General features: G+C 36.7%; 1 protein-coding gene across 7 annotated transcripts in view; it reads right to left on the bottom strand.

Moving 5' to 3' along the window:
* Positions 1–626: 626 nt before the first annotated feature.
* The window catches only part of Iqcb1 (IQ motif containing B1), a 47,295-nt gene continuing 31,717 nt past the window's right edge, over positions 627–16,204 (bottom strand). For 5 of the 7 annotated variants that reach the window (XM_076942897.1, XM_076942898.1, XM_076942899.1 and 2 more), the window contains 2 exons: positions 10,538–10,669; positions 1,041–1,916 (listed from right to left, as the gene is read on the bottom strand). In XM_076942897.1, coding sequence (XP_076799012.1) covers positions 1,488–1,916; positions 10,538–10,669 — 561 coding nt within the window. In that variant the 3' untranslated portion in view covers positions 1,041–1,487. Of the gene's footprint in view, positions 1,917–10,537; positions 10,670–16,204 lie in introns of all 7 variants that reach the window. The other 2 variants (XM_076942902.1, XM_034515208.2) reach the window with 1 other exon arrangement.

The raw sequence follows: 16,204 nt of genomic DNA, 5'->3' as shown, positions 1-16,204 counted from the left end.
AAATACGCCCACATGGACACTCACACACATACACATACATTCACAAGCAGTAATTGAACATATTTTCCACTTCACCATTTTAAAAAGGAAATAAACAAAAGCAATGGTCGGGTATGGTGGTACATGCCTCTAATCCCAGCACTAAGAGGAAGCAGCAAGTAGAACGGTGAGGTCTAGTTAATTCCAGGCCAGTCAGAGATATATAGTGAGACTTTAAAAAAAAAAACAAAACAAAAAACATTATTTTTACTATATGAACTATATAAACTACTGTTTGTCTCTTCTCCTGTCTTTCCTAATGTAATGCTATTTAATTGACCAATTATTTTACTAAATTTTGTCAAGGTCAAAACCAAAAAGGCAGTAGTGGCACACAGTTTTAATCCCAGCAGCCAGGAGGCAGAGGCAGGTGGGTCTCTGGGGATTCAAGGCCAAAGGTCTATAGAGCCAGAGTTCTAAGACAGAGAACCCGTTTAAAAAAAAAAAAAAAAAATATATATATATATATATATATGTGTGTGTGTGTGTGTGTGTGTATGTATATATATATATACATATATATATTATTAATAAAATAATGGAAATTCTGAATAACAAATGTAAAACATTGAAATAATCCTGACAACTTTTCCAGAAACACTATTTATTTAAAAACAAAAACAAACCAACTTTTAGTTAGAAAACAGAAAGAAATTTCATATTAACAATAAAATTTTACATTGAGTTCTGTCACACAATTAAAGCTCACAAATCTGCTTGTGACTAGAGACAGGGTATACAGACGGGAAAGAACTGAGTGAGGTAGGCAATGCTCTGCTTTTTTTTCCAAGTGTTGCATGAAGCTGATGCTCTGGAAAGCCACTGGCATAGCCCTAGTCTTCCTGCATGCCAGAGGCAAAACTAACAATCTCTTAAAAAGGTAAGATTGCCAGCTTTCCCAGTAACTCTCTAGGGAGGTTTGGTTCCACCGATAAATAAAGTTCCTAAATCTATACTAAGCTCATCTTTTGGAACATCAATCTCATCCCCTGGTTCTTCTCCAAGCTTCTTCCACCAGGGTGCTTGTATGTGCTTCAGGGTAGTAAGATGGGCCTGCTTGGCCTTGGCTGCCACAGGCCTAGATCTACTTAGGAATTGCTCAGGTTCCTTTCCTTCGGCTTCCTTCAGACTTGGTGCCTCTGCAGCAAACAGAAAGTAAATGGATTAGTGGAAGTATGCCAGGCAAGCAGCAGAGCTGGAGCGTAGCCATAGTCAGAACAGGACAGGGTTCTAACTCTGAATATGCTGTCACTGCTAACTATGAAGGTAGGTGTCTAGGGAAAAATTACAGATGTGGGTGACAGCAACAACTCCAATCCCTGGCAACTTCCAGCCTTAAAAGGAAAGAAAAACGATATATTGTGTTAGACAGCTTAAAGAGAGAAACTTCGGTAAAAAAGTCATTAACAGTTATTTCTGACAAGTTTGTTGTACTGTAATTACTGTCATTATCTAATTCTAAAATAAAAAAAAATTTTTTTTAAAGTTTTGGGCAGAATATGTCTAGAAGAGCACAACATCTTTGAAATTAGTAATTTTGATGGAGTTGAAATATTTGAATTTATAACAAATATAATGTTATAGAGTTGAAAACTGGGGTGATGTAAGATTTCCTGAGGACTGGAATAAAGACTATTTGTGGCACTTCTAAAGATTTTGGATGCCACAGCTCTTGCATGGGGTATTCCATTTATGAAACAAAGATGGATGTAGAGCATACTCATCAACTGTTCAATATTGGTGCTGATCTGAGCCATCAAAGCTTCTCTGTGCTGCTGGGCTCGCTCTTCTATGGCTCTTCCCATAAAATAGTGTTGAAGTCGTTCCTGTGCTTGTGCATGGAGCTCCCTGCTGGCCACATCTGACGTCTGAGAGCCCTGAAAACAAAGGACAGAAAACTCGTCATAAACACATTATGTATCAAAATATGATTTATAGCAGAGCTAGAATTTTTAGCAATGTCCCATTTTATCAATAGAATCTTATAGCTCTTATCTAACTTGTACACTAGTGTAAGTATTAAATTATCTTTAAAAATAGCTTTAGTTCTGAGTATTCATGCCTGTAATGTCAACACAGGAGCAGAAGCAGGACAATCATAAGCTCGGGATCAATCTGGGCTATATAAAAATGTAAAAAATGACAAACTGGGGTATTCATTAGACTTACACTCATCTTTTCATATTTATGAGATCTACATTCATATTCAACTAAAAAACCAAAGCATTAGAAAATACCACAATATACGCTAAATTTTTACATATACAAACTTCTAAAAGATAGACTCAAACAACAGTTTACACTGTCTTTACTTTGATTAGAGGATGTAAGTAACCGAGAGGTAGAATATACACAAGGATATGCAGAGCTTATGTGGAAGAACTACACCACTGACTAAAGGAATTGAAGTTCCTGTGAAAGAAGAGAGGTTGAAAAACTAAAAATAAGAGCTAAAAGTGTGTAACAAAAGGCAAAATGAAATTCATAAAACTAAAGTTTTTTTGTGCATTAAAGGACACAGTTAAAGGGCAGGCCACAGAATAAAATAAAATCATTTATCAGATAAGGAACAAAATACAGAGAACTCATTTAGCTCATCAACAAAAATGCAACCAGATTTGAAAATGGGCAGAAATCTTGAATATATGTTTCTGTAAATGGCAAATAAATACATGGAAATATACTGAAAATATCTGATCAAAATAGAAATGCAAATCTAAAACACAATGGTATAACAAGTCATATTTACTAGGTATATTTAAAACAGATATTGGTTGAAGACCCAGTTCCATCAGTAGAGTGCTTGCCTCACACGCAGAGTCCCTGGATTTAACCTCCAACACGACATAACACTGTACAGTAAAGCAGGGCATGTCTAATCGCAGCACTTGGGAGGTGAAGGCAGGAGCAGAAGCTTAAGATCACCTTCAAAGATTACACAATGAGCTCTACACCAGTTTGGACTTCATGAGACAAACCAAGGCAAACTAAGAAATGTATACCCTCCAAAACAAACAAACAAACAAACAAACAAACAATAAAATATGCAACACATCAACAATGGACTGTTATCCAAAATATTATTTTTTAGATAGTGTCTATTACACAGCTCAGCTAGGCCCCAAATTCACAGAGATCTACCTGTCTCTGCCTATGAAATATGCCCAATGGAATTTCATTTACATCTTAAGAAAAAAATTTAGACACAATCTACAACCTGAATGAATCTTAAAGACATTATACTAAGTGAAATGAATTGTGTACAAAGGATATGACTTCATATTAAATAGTTAAGTTCAGACACATACTGGTAGTTGTCAGGAGCCAAGAGAGGGAAATAGGTATTTTGTTTAATCAAAAGTAGAAAAAAAGTCTAAAGATAAAATGGTGGTTAAAGCTACACAACAAGGTAAATGTACTTCATGTGTCTAGATAATTAAGTATTGTTAAAACAGTATCTTTTAGGTTTTGTAGTTTTACTTTTTCAGTGCTAGATATATGCAGGGTTGTGCATATACTAGTAGTTTATATGCTTTTAAAGATTTAATTTTATTTGTGTGTGTATGTGCATGTGTGCATATATACACAAGCATGTGGATGCCTGTGGAGGCCAGATGGGTGTCAGTTTCTCTAGAATTGGAGTTCCTGGTGATTGTGACATGGGTGTTGGGAATGTAACTCAGGTCCACTGAAAGGGCAGTAAGCACTCTTAAGCTCTGAGATATCTCCATCCTGATACATATATGTTTAGTAAACTATCAAATTACTTTTACATTCTTATCAGAATCTGAGCAATCATATTTCTTCTATGTGCTTGCCAACACTGTGGTTTTTTTTTTTGGGGGGGGGGGTCTTTTTTAAATTTTTTTTTATTATTATCAAGTCATAATTTTTACTTTTTAACACAAGGGTTATAAACACAAAAATGCAGGATGTGGGGAACACTCTGTTTTAATCTTTAAAAATCTAGCCATTCTAATGGGTGTGGCTCACCTTACTGTGGTTTTAATTATAATTTTCTCTAATGGGTGCTGATGTGCCTTTTCATGAGCTTGTTACTTGTATGTTTTCTTTAGAGGAACTGTCTTTTCAAGTCTTTGGAAGTGGTGGTACACGCCTTTAATCCCAGCACTTGGGAAGCAGAGGCAGGCGGATTTCTGAGTTCGAGGCCAGCCTGGTCTACAGAGTGAGTTCCAGAACAGTCAGAGAAACTCTGTCTCAAAAACAAAACTAAACAACAACAACAAAAAAAAGATACTCAAGTCTTTAAGCCATTTAAAAAAATAGATCATGTATTTTCTTACTATTCAGTTTTAAAAATTCTTTGTATAGATTAGTTTGTAGAAAAATGAATAGCAAGATGTTTTCTAACTCTTTGATTTCTATTTTCATTATCTTAACAGTTCTGAAGAGCACATGTTTTAAATTTTGAAGTCAATCTATTAATTTTCTTTTTTTTTGGCTTCTGGGATATTTGAAAAATCACTGACTAATTCAATATAACAATGTTCTACCATATTTTCTTCTAGAAGTTTTATAGTTTTAGGTTATGCATTTGATTAGATTTGATACATATTGAATTAAATTTTGTGCACGATATGGAATTTGGATTAAAGTTCTGTTTTTCTATAAATAGGTATGCAATTCCTTTAGTTTTCTATTGTACTAATTACATGAACCTCTAGACATTATGCATACTTAGCTCCTGGAACCATGATTCTGTTTTCTGTTTCTATCAGTTGATGAGTCCATCTAACTTGGACAAGTGGAGCCACAAACTATTTATTTCACTTAACGATTTTCATCCACACTGGCTTTGTGTATTTTAAAGGTATGTTATTGGGTACATAAAGCTTTAGAAATTTTATGTTCTCTTAAGTAAATGACACTTTATGACAGTACTGTTTTACTTTACTTTTCCATCTAAAAAAATACATCTCTTCTAATTAATATATAACCAAGCCTGTACCGCACCTGTTTCCATGTGCACCATGTATGTACAGTGCCCACAGAGGCCAAGGGAGGGTGTTGGCTCCTGAATACTAAACTTATAGGTGGCTGTAATTGTCTGAACTGAACATGGATCTTCTACAAGAGCAGCAAGTGTTCATAACTGCTGAATCATCTTTCCCATCCAGATTTTAGTTTTAATTTTGCTCTGAAAAATCTGATTTTTTTCTTTTCTAACTAGAGTCATACTATTTATATTTATATCAACATAATCACGCTTTAGTTTCTTACCTTGATTTTTCCTACTAGTCCTATTACTTTCTTATACATTCCTCCCTTTTCTATTTTCTTTTTGATTAATTAAGTATATATATATATTTGATTTGGTTTGATTCCCTTTATAACTTTTTGCTCTTTGTTCATTGTTGTAGGATTCGTATTATGTACCATTAATTTGCCAATTTAATTCTGAGTGATACTATACTAATTTATATATAAGAATTTAAATCATACCTGTATTTCTTCTCTTCTGGCTTTTATGTTATTGTTTCCATATATTGTTTTACTTTTTAGTATGCTACAAAGACTATAATTATAAGTTATTACTATTATTCAAAACAAGGTGCAGCAAACTAAAAACAAAAGCTTATTTTAGAAAATAGTTTTCAGTGGCAAGATGGCTCAGTGAAGGCTCTGTGTGCTGCCAAGTCTGATGACCTGAGTTTGATGTTTATAAACTACATGGTGGGAAGAGAGGACTGACTATAGGTTGTCTCTGACCCCTAGACAATAAATAAATAAACAAACAAGCCAATATAAATGGTTTAGTTGAGATACTACCATACCTATTCATTTATTCATCTATAGTTACTTTAGTCCTACAGCAATAGAAATGTATAGTTGTCTTAAAGGCTGAACACTCCATAACACTGGGGGTATTAACTATGTGGTGCATGTGACAAGAGTCAGTGATATTTGATAAAGATTTAAACAATGATGAAAACCTCTTATATAGGCAGGACTAAACATTATTATACAATTTACTTTCACTGTTCTGTTACAATGGTTATCAGGCTCATGTATGGACACAGACACATTTTTATTCTGCTTTTCATTGTATGGAGGACAGGCTCTGGAAGAATAAAATGTTAAGTGGTAGGATTACCTAAAACTATTATATCAAACCTTTAACATAGTCACCCTACAGGTTTTTTTTTTTTTTTTTTTTTTTTTTTTTTTTTTTTTTTTTTTTTTCTTTTGAGACATGGTTTCTGTGTAGTCCTGGCTGTCCTTGCTCTGTAGACCAGGCTGTCCTCAAACTCACAAAGATCTGCCTGTATTTGCCTCCTGAATGCCAGGATTAACAATGTGAATCACCCTTCTGGGCTCAGACTTTAGATTGTTGGTATGAAAGGAGGAAGGAAAGGAAGAAACAAACTCAAACACAAGCATCATTAGCACAGTCCTAATAAAATATGAGTAGTAGTTTGATATACTAAGAATGATTGGTAACAGATTGGGAAAAGATCTTTACCAATCCTACATCTGATAGAGGGCTAATATCCAAGGTATACAAAGAACTGAAGAAATTAGACTCTAGACTATCAAATAACCCTATTAAAAAATAGGGTACAGAGCTGAACAAAGAATTCTCAACTGAGGAAACTCGAATGGTTGAGAAGCACCTAAAGAAGTGTTCAACATCCCTAGTCATCAGGGAAATGCAAATGAAAACAACACTTAGATTCCACCTCATACCAGTCAGAATGGCTAAGATAGAAAACACAAGTGACAGCAGATGCTGGTGAGGATGTGGAGAAAGAGGAACACTCTTCCATTGTTGGTGGGATTGCAAGCTGGTACAACCACTCTGGAAAGCAGGCTGGCGGTTCCTCAGAAAATTGAACATAGTATTACCTGAGAACCCAGCTATACCACTCCTGAGCATATACCCAAAATGTATTTCAACATACAACAGGGACACATGCTTCACTATGTTCATAGAAGCCTTATTTATAATAGCCAGAAGTTGGAAAGAACCCAGATGTCCTTCAACAGAGGAATGGATACAGAAAATGTGGTATATTTACACAATGGAGTACTACTTAGCTATTAAAAACAATGAGTTCATGATATTGTTAGGCAAATGGATGGAGCTTGAGAATATCATCCTGAGTGAGGTAACCCAATCACAAAACATACATGGTATGCACTCTCTGATAAGTGGATATTAGCCCAAAAGCTCACAATACCTAAGACACAATGCATAGACCACATGAAACTCAAGAGGAGGAAGGAAGACCAAAGTGTGGGTGCTTTGGTCCTTTTTAGAAGGAGTATCAAAATACTCTACCAGAGCTCGAAGGGTCTAAACCTCCAGCCTGAGAACACAAAGGGAGGGACTCATGGCTCCACCTGTATAGGTAATTGAGGGTGGCCTTGGTAGGCATCAGTGGAAGTGGAGGGCCATGGTCCCCGTAAGTTTGGATCCCTAGTGTTGGGGAATGCAGGGAGGCGGGATTGGGAGGATGGTAGGAACATACCCTCATAAAAATAGGAAGAGGGGGTATGGGATAAGGGGTTTGGGGAAGAATGGAAGAGGAAATAACAGTGAAAGGTAAATATGTAAAATACCCAATTAAAAAAAACCAGATAATGGGTCTGGCAAAAAAAAAAAAGATAGTTTACTTATTTCAAATTATTTTCAAAAGTTTCCAGGAGATGCTTATTGGCTAAGATCTTACTTTAAGCTCTTCACAAAAGAATTTGAGTCTCTGTTTAATATTCTCATGAGAGATGCAAATCCTAATTTTCCTCAACAATTAATTGAAAAAAGAGGAAAAAGAGGATAGAAGAAGCTATCATTAATTGATATATTATATAGATTAATTAATTGTTGGCTGTTTTATAATAGTCCTTTGATAAAAGAGATTATTAACAAAGATTTGTATTTCTTTAGTGTCTTCATGACTCTCTGAGGGTGGAAGGAATGGCTGTTGACGCTTCTGCCCTGATTTTACAAGAACTCTGAAAAATTGGCTTTAAAACAAAAGAGGGGAAACTGTATTTCCAGAATGAGTCTCCCAAAAATACTCTCCATCATGCCTTGTTCACTTTTAACTTTCTAAAACTGAAAGCTCATGGTGAATCTGCTGCTGACTGCCTCTGGCATCGCTGAGACCAATAAAAACTATGGCACAGCTATGTGGAAGGACCCTCTTACCCTTAAATGGAATGGCCAGGACCCAGTTCTCATATGGGGCCGAGGATTGATATGCCTGTTTGATACCACAGAAGGCACAGCTAAATGGCCGCCAAAAAGATTAATGAAATAAATAGATACCCCACAAAACCAGGCCCAATTATAAATAAGATGAATAACAATTGACATCCAGGGAAGAGAAATCTCCCTGAGAATTCCCTTCTTTTTCCTTTCCAGGTAAAAATGAATCACCCATGATGTCTGCTGTTAGGAGTTCTAATGCTGATGCTGGCCTCCGGACTTATACTACTCAGACCTTCGATGGGCCTTTTACAAGGACATCAAACAGCTAGAGATTGACATCACTAATCTGAAGAAATCCCTCATTTCACTGTCTGAAGCAATCTCCAAAAATTGCAAAGGACTTTATTGGACTTGATTTACTCTTTTACAATAGAAAGGACTGTACAGCTCTAGACTCTGTATAGCCCTTAAAGAATGCTGCTTTTACATAGATAAAACAGAGATGATTAAAGAGCATGAAAAAGGTCAGAGAAGGTCTTGAGAAAAGACAGAGAGATGAGAGCTGGTACAAGAATTGGTCTTCAACCTCTCCATGTTTGTCAACCCTACTTCCTTCCATCTTGGGACCATTAATTGGGTTATTTTTGCTTATTTCTTTTGGTCCCTGGGCCTTAAATAGGCTGACTGTATGAAACAACAGATAGATAATCTGATAGCAAAATCTATTCAGATACATTATCATAAGTTAGCTATGGAGGACCATGAGACTCAAGATGAGGTTCTTACTCTATCCAGGGAATTTCCAAATCCCATCTCCACCCAACCTAAAAGAGGGGCCAACCAGAACCCTCTCTGACTGGCAATCTCAATTCTTGCTTAGGCTGTGAGGCTAAGCACTACAAGGGAATATAAATAAAAGTTAAAAATATGTTTCTGGGTTCCCTGAGGGACAAGCCTGACTGCATAGGGGTTGATGTCAAAAGTATCCCCTCTCCAGAAAAAATACATAGGGATGGGTATGGCCCTCATGCCTCACTGGACAATGACAGAAGGACTGGAGCCATTACAAGGTCCTCTTTACTGGAAGTCAGGCCTCTATCCCCGCCTTGGCAAGATTAGAATCGCCACAGCCCTTCTATACTTGGAGAAAGGAGGAGATGCCAGGGGCAGCCCTACTTATACACTCACTGAAGGCCTAAAATCAGCCATAAGCCTAAAATCAGCAATAGGCCTGACATACATGCTAACATGAAGTCTTGTGTCTCTGTAGAAAAACACTGAAGCAGATGGCTATAAACTATTGTAAATAGGCACCTTTTGTGGAAATTTACCAGCCTGAGTAGTCATAGACCTTGTAAATAGGCAGCCTTGGCGGATAGTACCAACTTAGATAAGGACAAGTGAATCTTAGGCTGAGCCATAGTGACCTGTCCCCTGAAACTTCACCCAGCTGATACCCTGTTCTGAAAGATATCTGCACTCCCCCTGAACACCTATGCTCCTGTGTCATCCCCTTCCCCACATCCTGCATTTTTGTGTTTATAACCCCTGTGTTAAAAAGTAAAAATTATGATTTGATAATTAAAAAAAAAAAAAAAAAGAATGGTTGGTTCAAATGAAGAAAGTAAGAATTCTGGTTGAAATGAATAAATTATCAGTTTTTCCATAGAATTTGAAAAGTGTGGAAACATGGGGAATAAAAGAAAAATGTACACAGATATATAGCTGATTATAATCACAAGAATGGTTGAGTCCTTCTGAAGACAGACAGAAATGTCTTTCAAAGATGTGCAAAAGTGTAAGGTCAGAAACTCAGAAGGAAGAAGCAGATAGCACGTACTCTGCATCACACAAAGTCAGAGAAATGGATATTTCTGCTGTGGAAGAGTGTCAACAGGATTACAGTTTTAAAACCAAAGAGGCATGGCATCAAATTGTATATCTTACTATGTCTTTGGAGTTTAGCCTAGTGAATATAAGTTCTTATGCATGTGTTTGAGCATATGGAGATAAGAATGAATACTCACTGATTAACAATATATATTCTTATTAAAAGATTCAAAGCACACAAGATTTTACAGTACTATTATAAAAGAACCAATGTATGAGTTTTGTTGGCATAGTACAGAAAATAGGCAGTTTTTAAGCTGAGTCCCTATTCACCACCAATTATACCTTTGGATCCTGTAAAAAGAGTGCAAGTCTACTAAGTCTATGGAACTTGCATCCAACAGTCAATGTGAATATATGTATGAGATACTACTTTGGTAGTAAAGACCATGCATTAATAGAACATGTATTTCAGCATGGAATCCTACATACCGGATGTCTTTTGACATAGTCATCCACTTGTTGCTTCAGTTCAACTCTGCGTGCATCAGTGAGTTCTTGGAGTCCATGCCAAGAGGCAAAGAGTTTCTTTTTCCTACGGCACTTTGCTAGGAATTTAAGAACCTGGAGTGAAGTAGAGAGGGGAAAAAAAAAAAGAAGTGCTTTTGATTCTGTTCCCTTAATAGAACTCTTTTCCCTATAATCTAAGTCAGTAACACCAAGGTTGTATTAGGCAACTCTGAGTATGCATAAGGAGGGGAATGAGACTGTGACAAAATAAATATAATAAAATTTTAACTATACAGATCTACCCCTACTTCTAATAAGGCTATGTCCAAATAAGTCCATTTTAAGTAGAAAATACTTGTAAGTTGCAAATATGCTTAATACCTCTACCAGTTGAAGTCTGGTTTTTATTAAGCATATATCACCTTCCCACCATGGTAGTAGGGTAAGAGTATATACCTTGAATTTTTTAAAAAGGTGAACTGGCTTGTTTTGTGTGTCAACTTGACACAAGCTAAGAGTCATCACAGAGAAAGGATTCTCAGTTGAGGAAATGGCTCTATGAGATCCAGCTGAAGGACATTTTCTCAATTAGTGATCCAGGGGGGAGGGCCCAAACTCATTGTGTGTGGTGCCATCCCTGGGCTGGTAGTCCTGTGTTCTATAAGAAGGTAAGCTGAGAAAGTCAGGGGAACCAAGTTAGTAAGAAACATCCCTCCATCTCCTCTGCATCAGCTCCTGCTTCCAGGTTCCTGACCTCCTCCAAATGATGGATTATGATCTGGAAGTGTAAGCCAAATAAACACTTTCTTCTCCAACTTGCTTTTTGGTCATGGTGTTTTGTTGCAGCAACAGAAACCCTAACTAACACAAGTTGTACCAGCATACTGGGGTATTGCTGTGACAGACCTGACCATGTTTTGGAGAAGATTGTGAAAGGGTTTTGGAACTAGAAACAACAGTGAGTGTTGAGACCTCATTGGGATGTTCTGTAGGAGCTTGAAAGACAAAAATGTTAACAGTAGTGCAGAAGATGGAGGCATAACCTGTAAAATTTCAGAGAGACAATGTGAAGGCTGTTGTTAATTTAAGATTTTGTAGTTCTGGTTTGCTGGAGCTGAACAATCAGCTGTGATTAACAAGATACCAGAACTACTAAAGTGAAACTTTTTCATTACTGGGACTATTGATGCTGGTTAGCTGGACCTAAGACATTAGCAGTGATTAAAAAGGGATCAGCATCACTGAAGTGAAATCTTCTGGGAAATGTTTTCTGAGAGCAGAGAAGCTCTGTTCCAGAGACAGCCAAGGTTGTACCTCGTGTTGACAGCTGGACTTGGTACTGTTTAAGAGTTACCCAGGTAGTACTGGTTTTGAAGATGTGAAAGGGTCATGGAGAACAACTGAGGCTTGGTATTCTGAGAGGCCAGGAAGGCCACTGGTTGAAGGTACAGCTCAGTAGCAGTTGAAGGCCCAGGATTGAAGGGGTTATGCAGAGAAGTTGAGGCTGGGCACTGTGAGAGCCTATGAGATGCTATTTGTGAAAATGCAGCCCAGCTGCAGCAGATGACCCCAGTGTTTTGACCATATCAGTACCATGGGATGATCACAAAAAAACAGCAGCAGCAGTGGAGGCAGCCAAAGCTAGAAGACAAGATATGTGCTACAGAGAGGGCAGAGCTGGAGAAGTGACCCAAGTCCAGAAGAGCATGAGTGGATCCTAGACATTGGATGGTTAGAGTTTGATTTTGCTTTGCTTTGATTGCTACTGTGCCTTGATCTTTTTTTCCCCCTCTTGAAGTAAGGAAGCATTTTACTAGAGCTCACAAAGAGAGTTTGAATTGTAAAAGATTTTGGATTTTAAGAGATTGGATACTTTAAAGAAACCGAAATTTTAATGTGTTTGAATTTATAAAGACTGTAGAGCTTTTACAGTTATTTAGATGTTGGGGATGAACAAGAAAGTAAGGGTTGAGGCTTAATAGTGATTTGTGTGTCAAGTTGACAAAGGGTCAGTTGCACTGGCTGCTTTTTGTGTCAACTTGACACAAGATAGTGATCACAGAGAAAGGTGCCTCAGTTGAGAAAATGTCTTCATGAGATTCAGCTGTAGGACATTTTCTCAGCTAGTGATCAATGAGGGAGGGTAGAGCCCATTGTGGGTTGTGCCATCCCTGGGCTAGTGGTCCTGGGTTCTATAAGAAGGCAGGCTGAGCACGCCAGTAAGCAGCATCCCTCCATGTCTTCTGCATCAGCTCCTGCCTCCAGGTTCTAGTTCTCCTTGAGTTCCTGTTCTGATTTCCTCTAATGATGAATTATGACCTGGAAGTTAAGCCAAATAATTAAGCCCTTTCCTTCCCAACTTGCTTTTCGGCCATGGTGTTTTGTTGTAGCAATAGAAACAGTAAGACAAAAGAATATACCTAAATATTTCTATTACTGTAATTTTTGATTTGCCAGGCCTCATATAGCTTAGGCAAACCTTGAACTAACAAGTAGCCAAAGATAACCCTATCTGGTCCTCCTGTTTCCACCTGCTTAACCCTGGCATAAACTGTATGTGGTGCTAGGCATCAAACCTAGGGCTTTACACATTTAGACAACATACATATCTTATTAAAAATTTTAAATATTTGTTTCCCCTCTCCAACTCCTCCTAGATTCTTTCCAGCTTTCTACCTAACTTCATGTTCTCATACTTTCTCTATCAACACCCAAAAACCAAAACCAAAAACCTAGTAAGAAAAATGCCCAAACAAAACAAAATATAATAAAGAGCCCACAAAATAAAACACATGGAGTTTTGCATTGTTCAGCTACTCCTGGGCATGGAGTCTCTCCTGGAGTATGGCTGATACACCCAGTGACACTCACTGATTTTCTCTTTATCAGCAGGTATCAATTCCAACTAATAATTCCTTGGTTAGGGATGGGGCCCATGTTCACTTTCCACTCTCAGTGCGGGGATTTCATCTGGCTTGAACCTGTACAGGTCCTATGAGTGCTGCCACAGTCTCTGAGTTCATATGAAGCACTCATTATGTTTACAGTAAGAAATGAGTATATAAAAGGAAATAAACATTGAGTTCTAATCTCAATTCTAATTCCTCATAAACTCTTGATTCTGGGCAAACCACAGGTTTCTATAGGACATGCTCTATGCTAATAGAAAACAAGGACCCTAATTTTACATGTTTTACAGTATTCCAAATATAAAAGAGACAGTAAGAAAAGGCTTGGTAATGATAAAACATTTTAAAATTTTAAGCTATGAGACTACTGATAAAAACAATTTTTTTGAATGTTTTCGCAAGTCTTTTATAATAGACTTATACAGTTTTGGCACAAATATAAAATTATTCTTTGCAATTCTTCATTTTTTTCTCCCATGTTTTTATTTTCACCAAAATTATATACTGTTTTAAAAGCACTGGCTGACAAGTCATAGCACACAGGTCAAAAATAATAGGCTGTTTCTGTATAGTAAATACCTATTTATTTCACTTTACATGACAAAAAATTTCAAAGAAAACTTTATTCTGTGACATATAAAAGTATGTGTACGTCAAAACTCAAATGTCTACAAATTTTTATTGGCATACAGCTATCCCTGTCTAACTACTGTCAGTCTGTTATCTACAGCTGCTTTTGTGCTTCAACTGTTAAGTACCAATTACAGGCTATATACCTTGTAAAGCCTAAAATATTTCCTTATCTGGTCCTTTCCAGAAAAACCTGGCTAGTATAATTCCATTGTTTAAAGGTCAGTTTTACAAATCCCAAAGGCAACAACTTTAACTTTTTTTTCCTTCAAGTGAGCTCCATCCATCAACAAATTTCTACGATTTCTTTCCTCAGATTAAACATATTATTTATTGATTTTCTTGAACAGAAATACAGATTTAGTTACTTTTTACTGCATATACTCTCATGTACAGTCCACCCTATGTAATTAATGTCATTTCGGTAAAAATAATACATGATTATTACATAAAAGTAAGGTAGTTTTATTTGGGGGGGGGGAGGCAGGGTTTTATTATACAGGCTATATTAGTCTCAAATCTGTAATTCTGCTGTGTCAGCTCCCGAGTGCTGGTATTACACATACACAATGACAGGTAAAGCTATATTATTCATTCTGAAGCACATATTATAATTCCTTCCTTGCATATTTTGTCTGAAATTAACATTTCTTTTTTCCATGTGCTTGATTTCCTACATACTTAGTTCTGACTATGTTCTACAATTTCATTCTAATCAAGACATTAATATATCAGATACTGTAGCACATACATTTTCTGGGGGTTTCTAACCTACCTGTTCTCTCTACCTGGCCCAAAGCTCATTCTGTGGTCTCTGAACAATTACCTTGGTTTCTCATTTTATCTCTCCCTGTACTTCTTGAATTTCAGCTTCTTGGTTCTCCCATTGGCTTAAGAGCTTCTGTGATTATATAAGTGTCTTTAGTCTTCTTTTTAACTCCCTTTTCGATGAGCATATTAATTTTAACTGGAAATCATTTCTCTCAGACATGTCACAGTTTGAGCTCAACATTTTTTCAATTCCAATGCTGCTGCTAAGTTCTTTGTTCCCAATGTATTTCACAGAAATGTGAAATAAATGTTTTTTGATTTATTAGACATTTATCAATGCTGTAGTTCTAGAAAATTCTTTTGGTTTCCTCTCATCTGTATTTTCTGTTCTTGATTTTAAATATTTATGTATTTGATTTCCCTGATGGATAATATTTTCTTTCATCCTGCTCTCTGGTAAATTTTAACTATTTAACCCAGGTCTGTCTCCCTCCACGCCCCAACCTTTCCATTTTCCCTTTTCATCATGTTGGTTTTGTACCATGTATTTTCTTATCAGAGGAAATGATAGAATAAAAACAAATCTTATTTTCTAATTCCTGCGACAACTCTCTATAAATATTTGTCGTTGTTATTTTGTTTGTTTTCCCACCATTATTAGGGATATTGAATGTAGGACCTCATATATGCTGGTCAAGTGCTCTACCCTCTGAGGTACATTTCTAAGTATTAAATTCTCTATTTCTATCAAGCAGCTTTCCTCATGTTCACTTATATTTGCCTTTGGCCTATATGGTTGGGCACTAAAAAGCTATTTAGATGTGCTAGGTGCTGTATAGGACTCATCTACTACGCATTTCAGCATAGGACTAATGAACCAAGTTGTTTCATTTGGATACTTCAACATTAGTAAACTCTGACTTTATGTTTGGAGATTCTTTTTTTACACATCCTTTTCTCCTCCATCCTTCCTTTTAGTACCACCCTGGGTTTATGACATTCTAATGAGAACTTCTATTCTATTCTATTCCTCAATTAGAAAAACCCCCTTGATGTTTTTCTCTTATCTTTATTTACTTTTCATTTTACTCTTCTCTGCCATTGTTTTTTGGCTTTTAAATTTTTCTTTTCTTTTTTGTTTTTTTTTGTTTGTTTTGTTTTTTTGTTTGTTTGTTTTTCGAGACAGGGTTTCTCTGTGTAGTCCTGGCTGTCCTGGAACTCACTCTGTAGACCAGGCTAGCCTCGAACTCAGAAATCCGCCTGCCTCTGCCTCCCGAGTGCTGGGATTAAAGGCGTGCGCCACCACCGCCGGGCGGCTTTTAAAAATTTCAATGGTTTG

The sequence above is a fragment of the Arvicanthis niloticus genome, chromosome 12 (assembly GCF_011762505.2).
Source record: "Arvicanthis niloticus isolate mArvNil1 chromosome 12, mArvNil1.pat.X, whole genome shotgun sequence".
Taxonomy (NCBI): Eukaryota; Metazoa; Chordata; class Mammalia; order Rodentia; family Muridae; genus Arvicanthis; species Arvicanthis niloticus.
The sequence above is the reverse complement of the archived record's forward strand: the minus strand, read 5'-3'. Positions and strand labels throughout refer to the sequence as shown.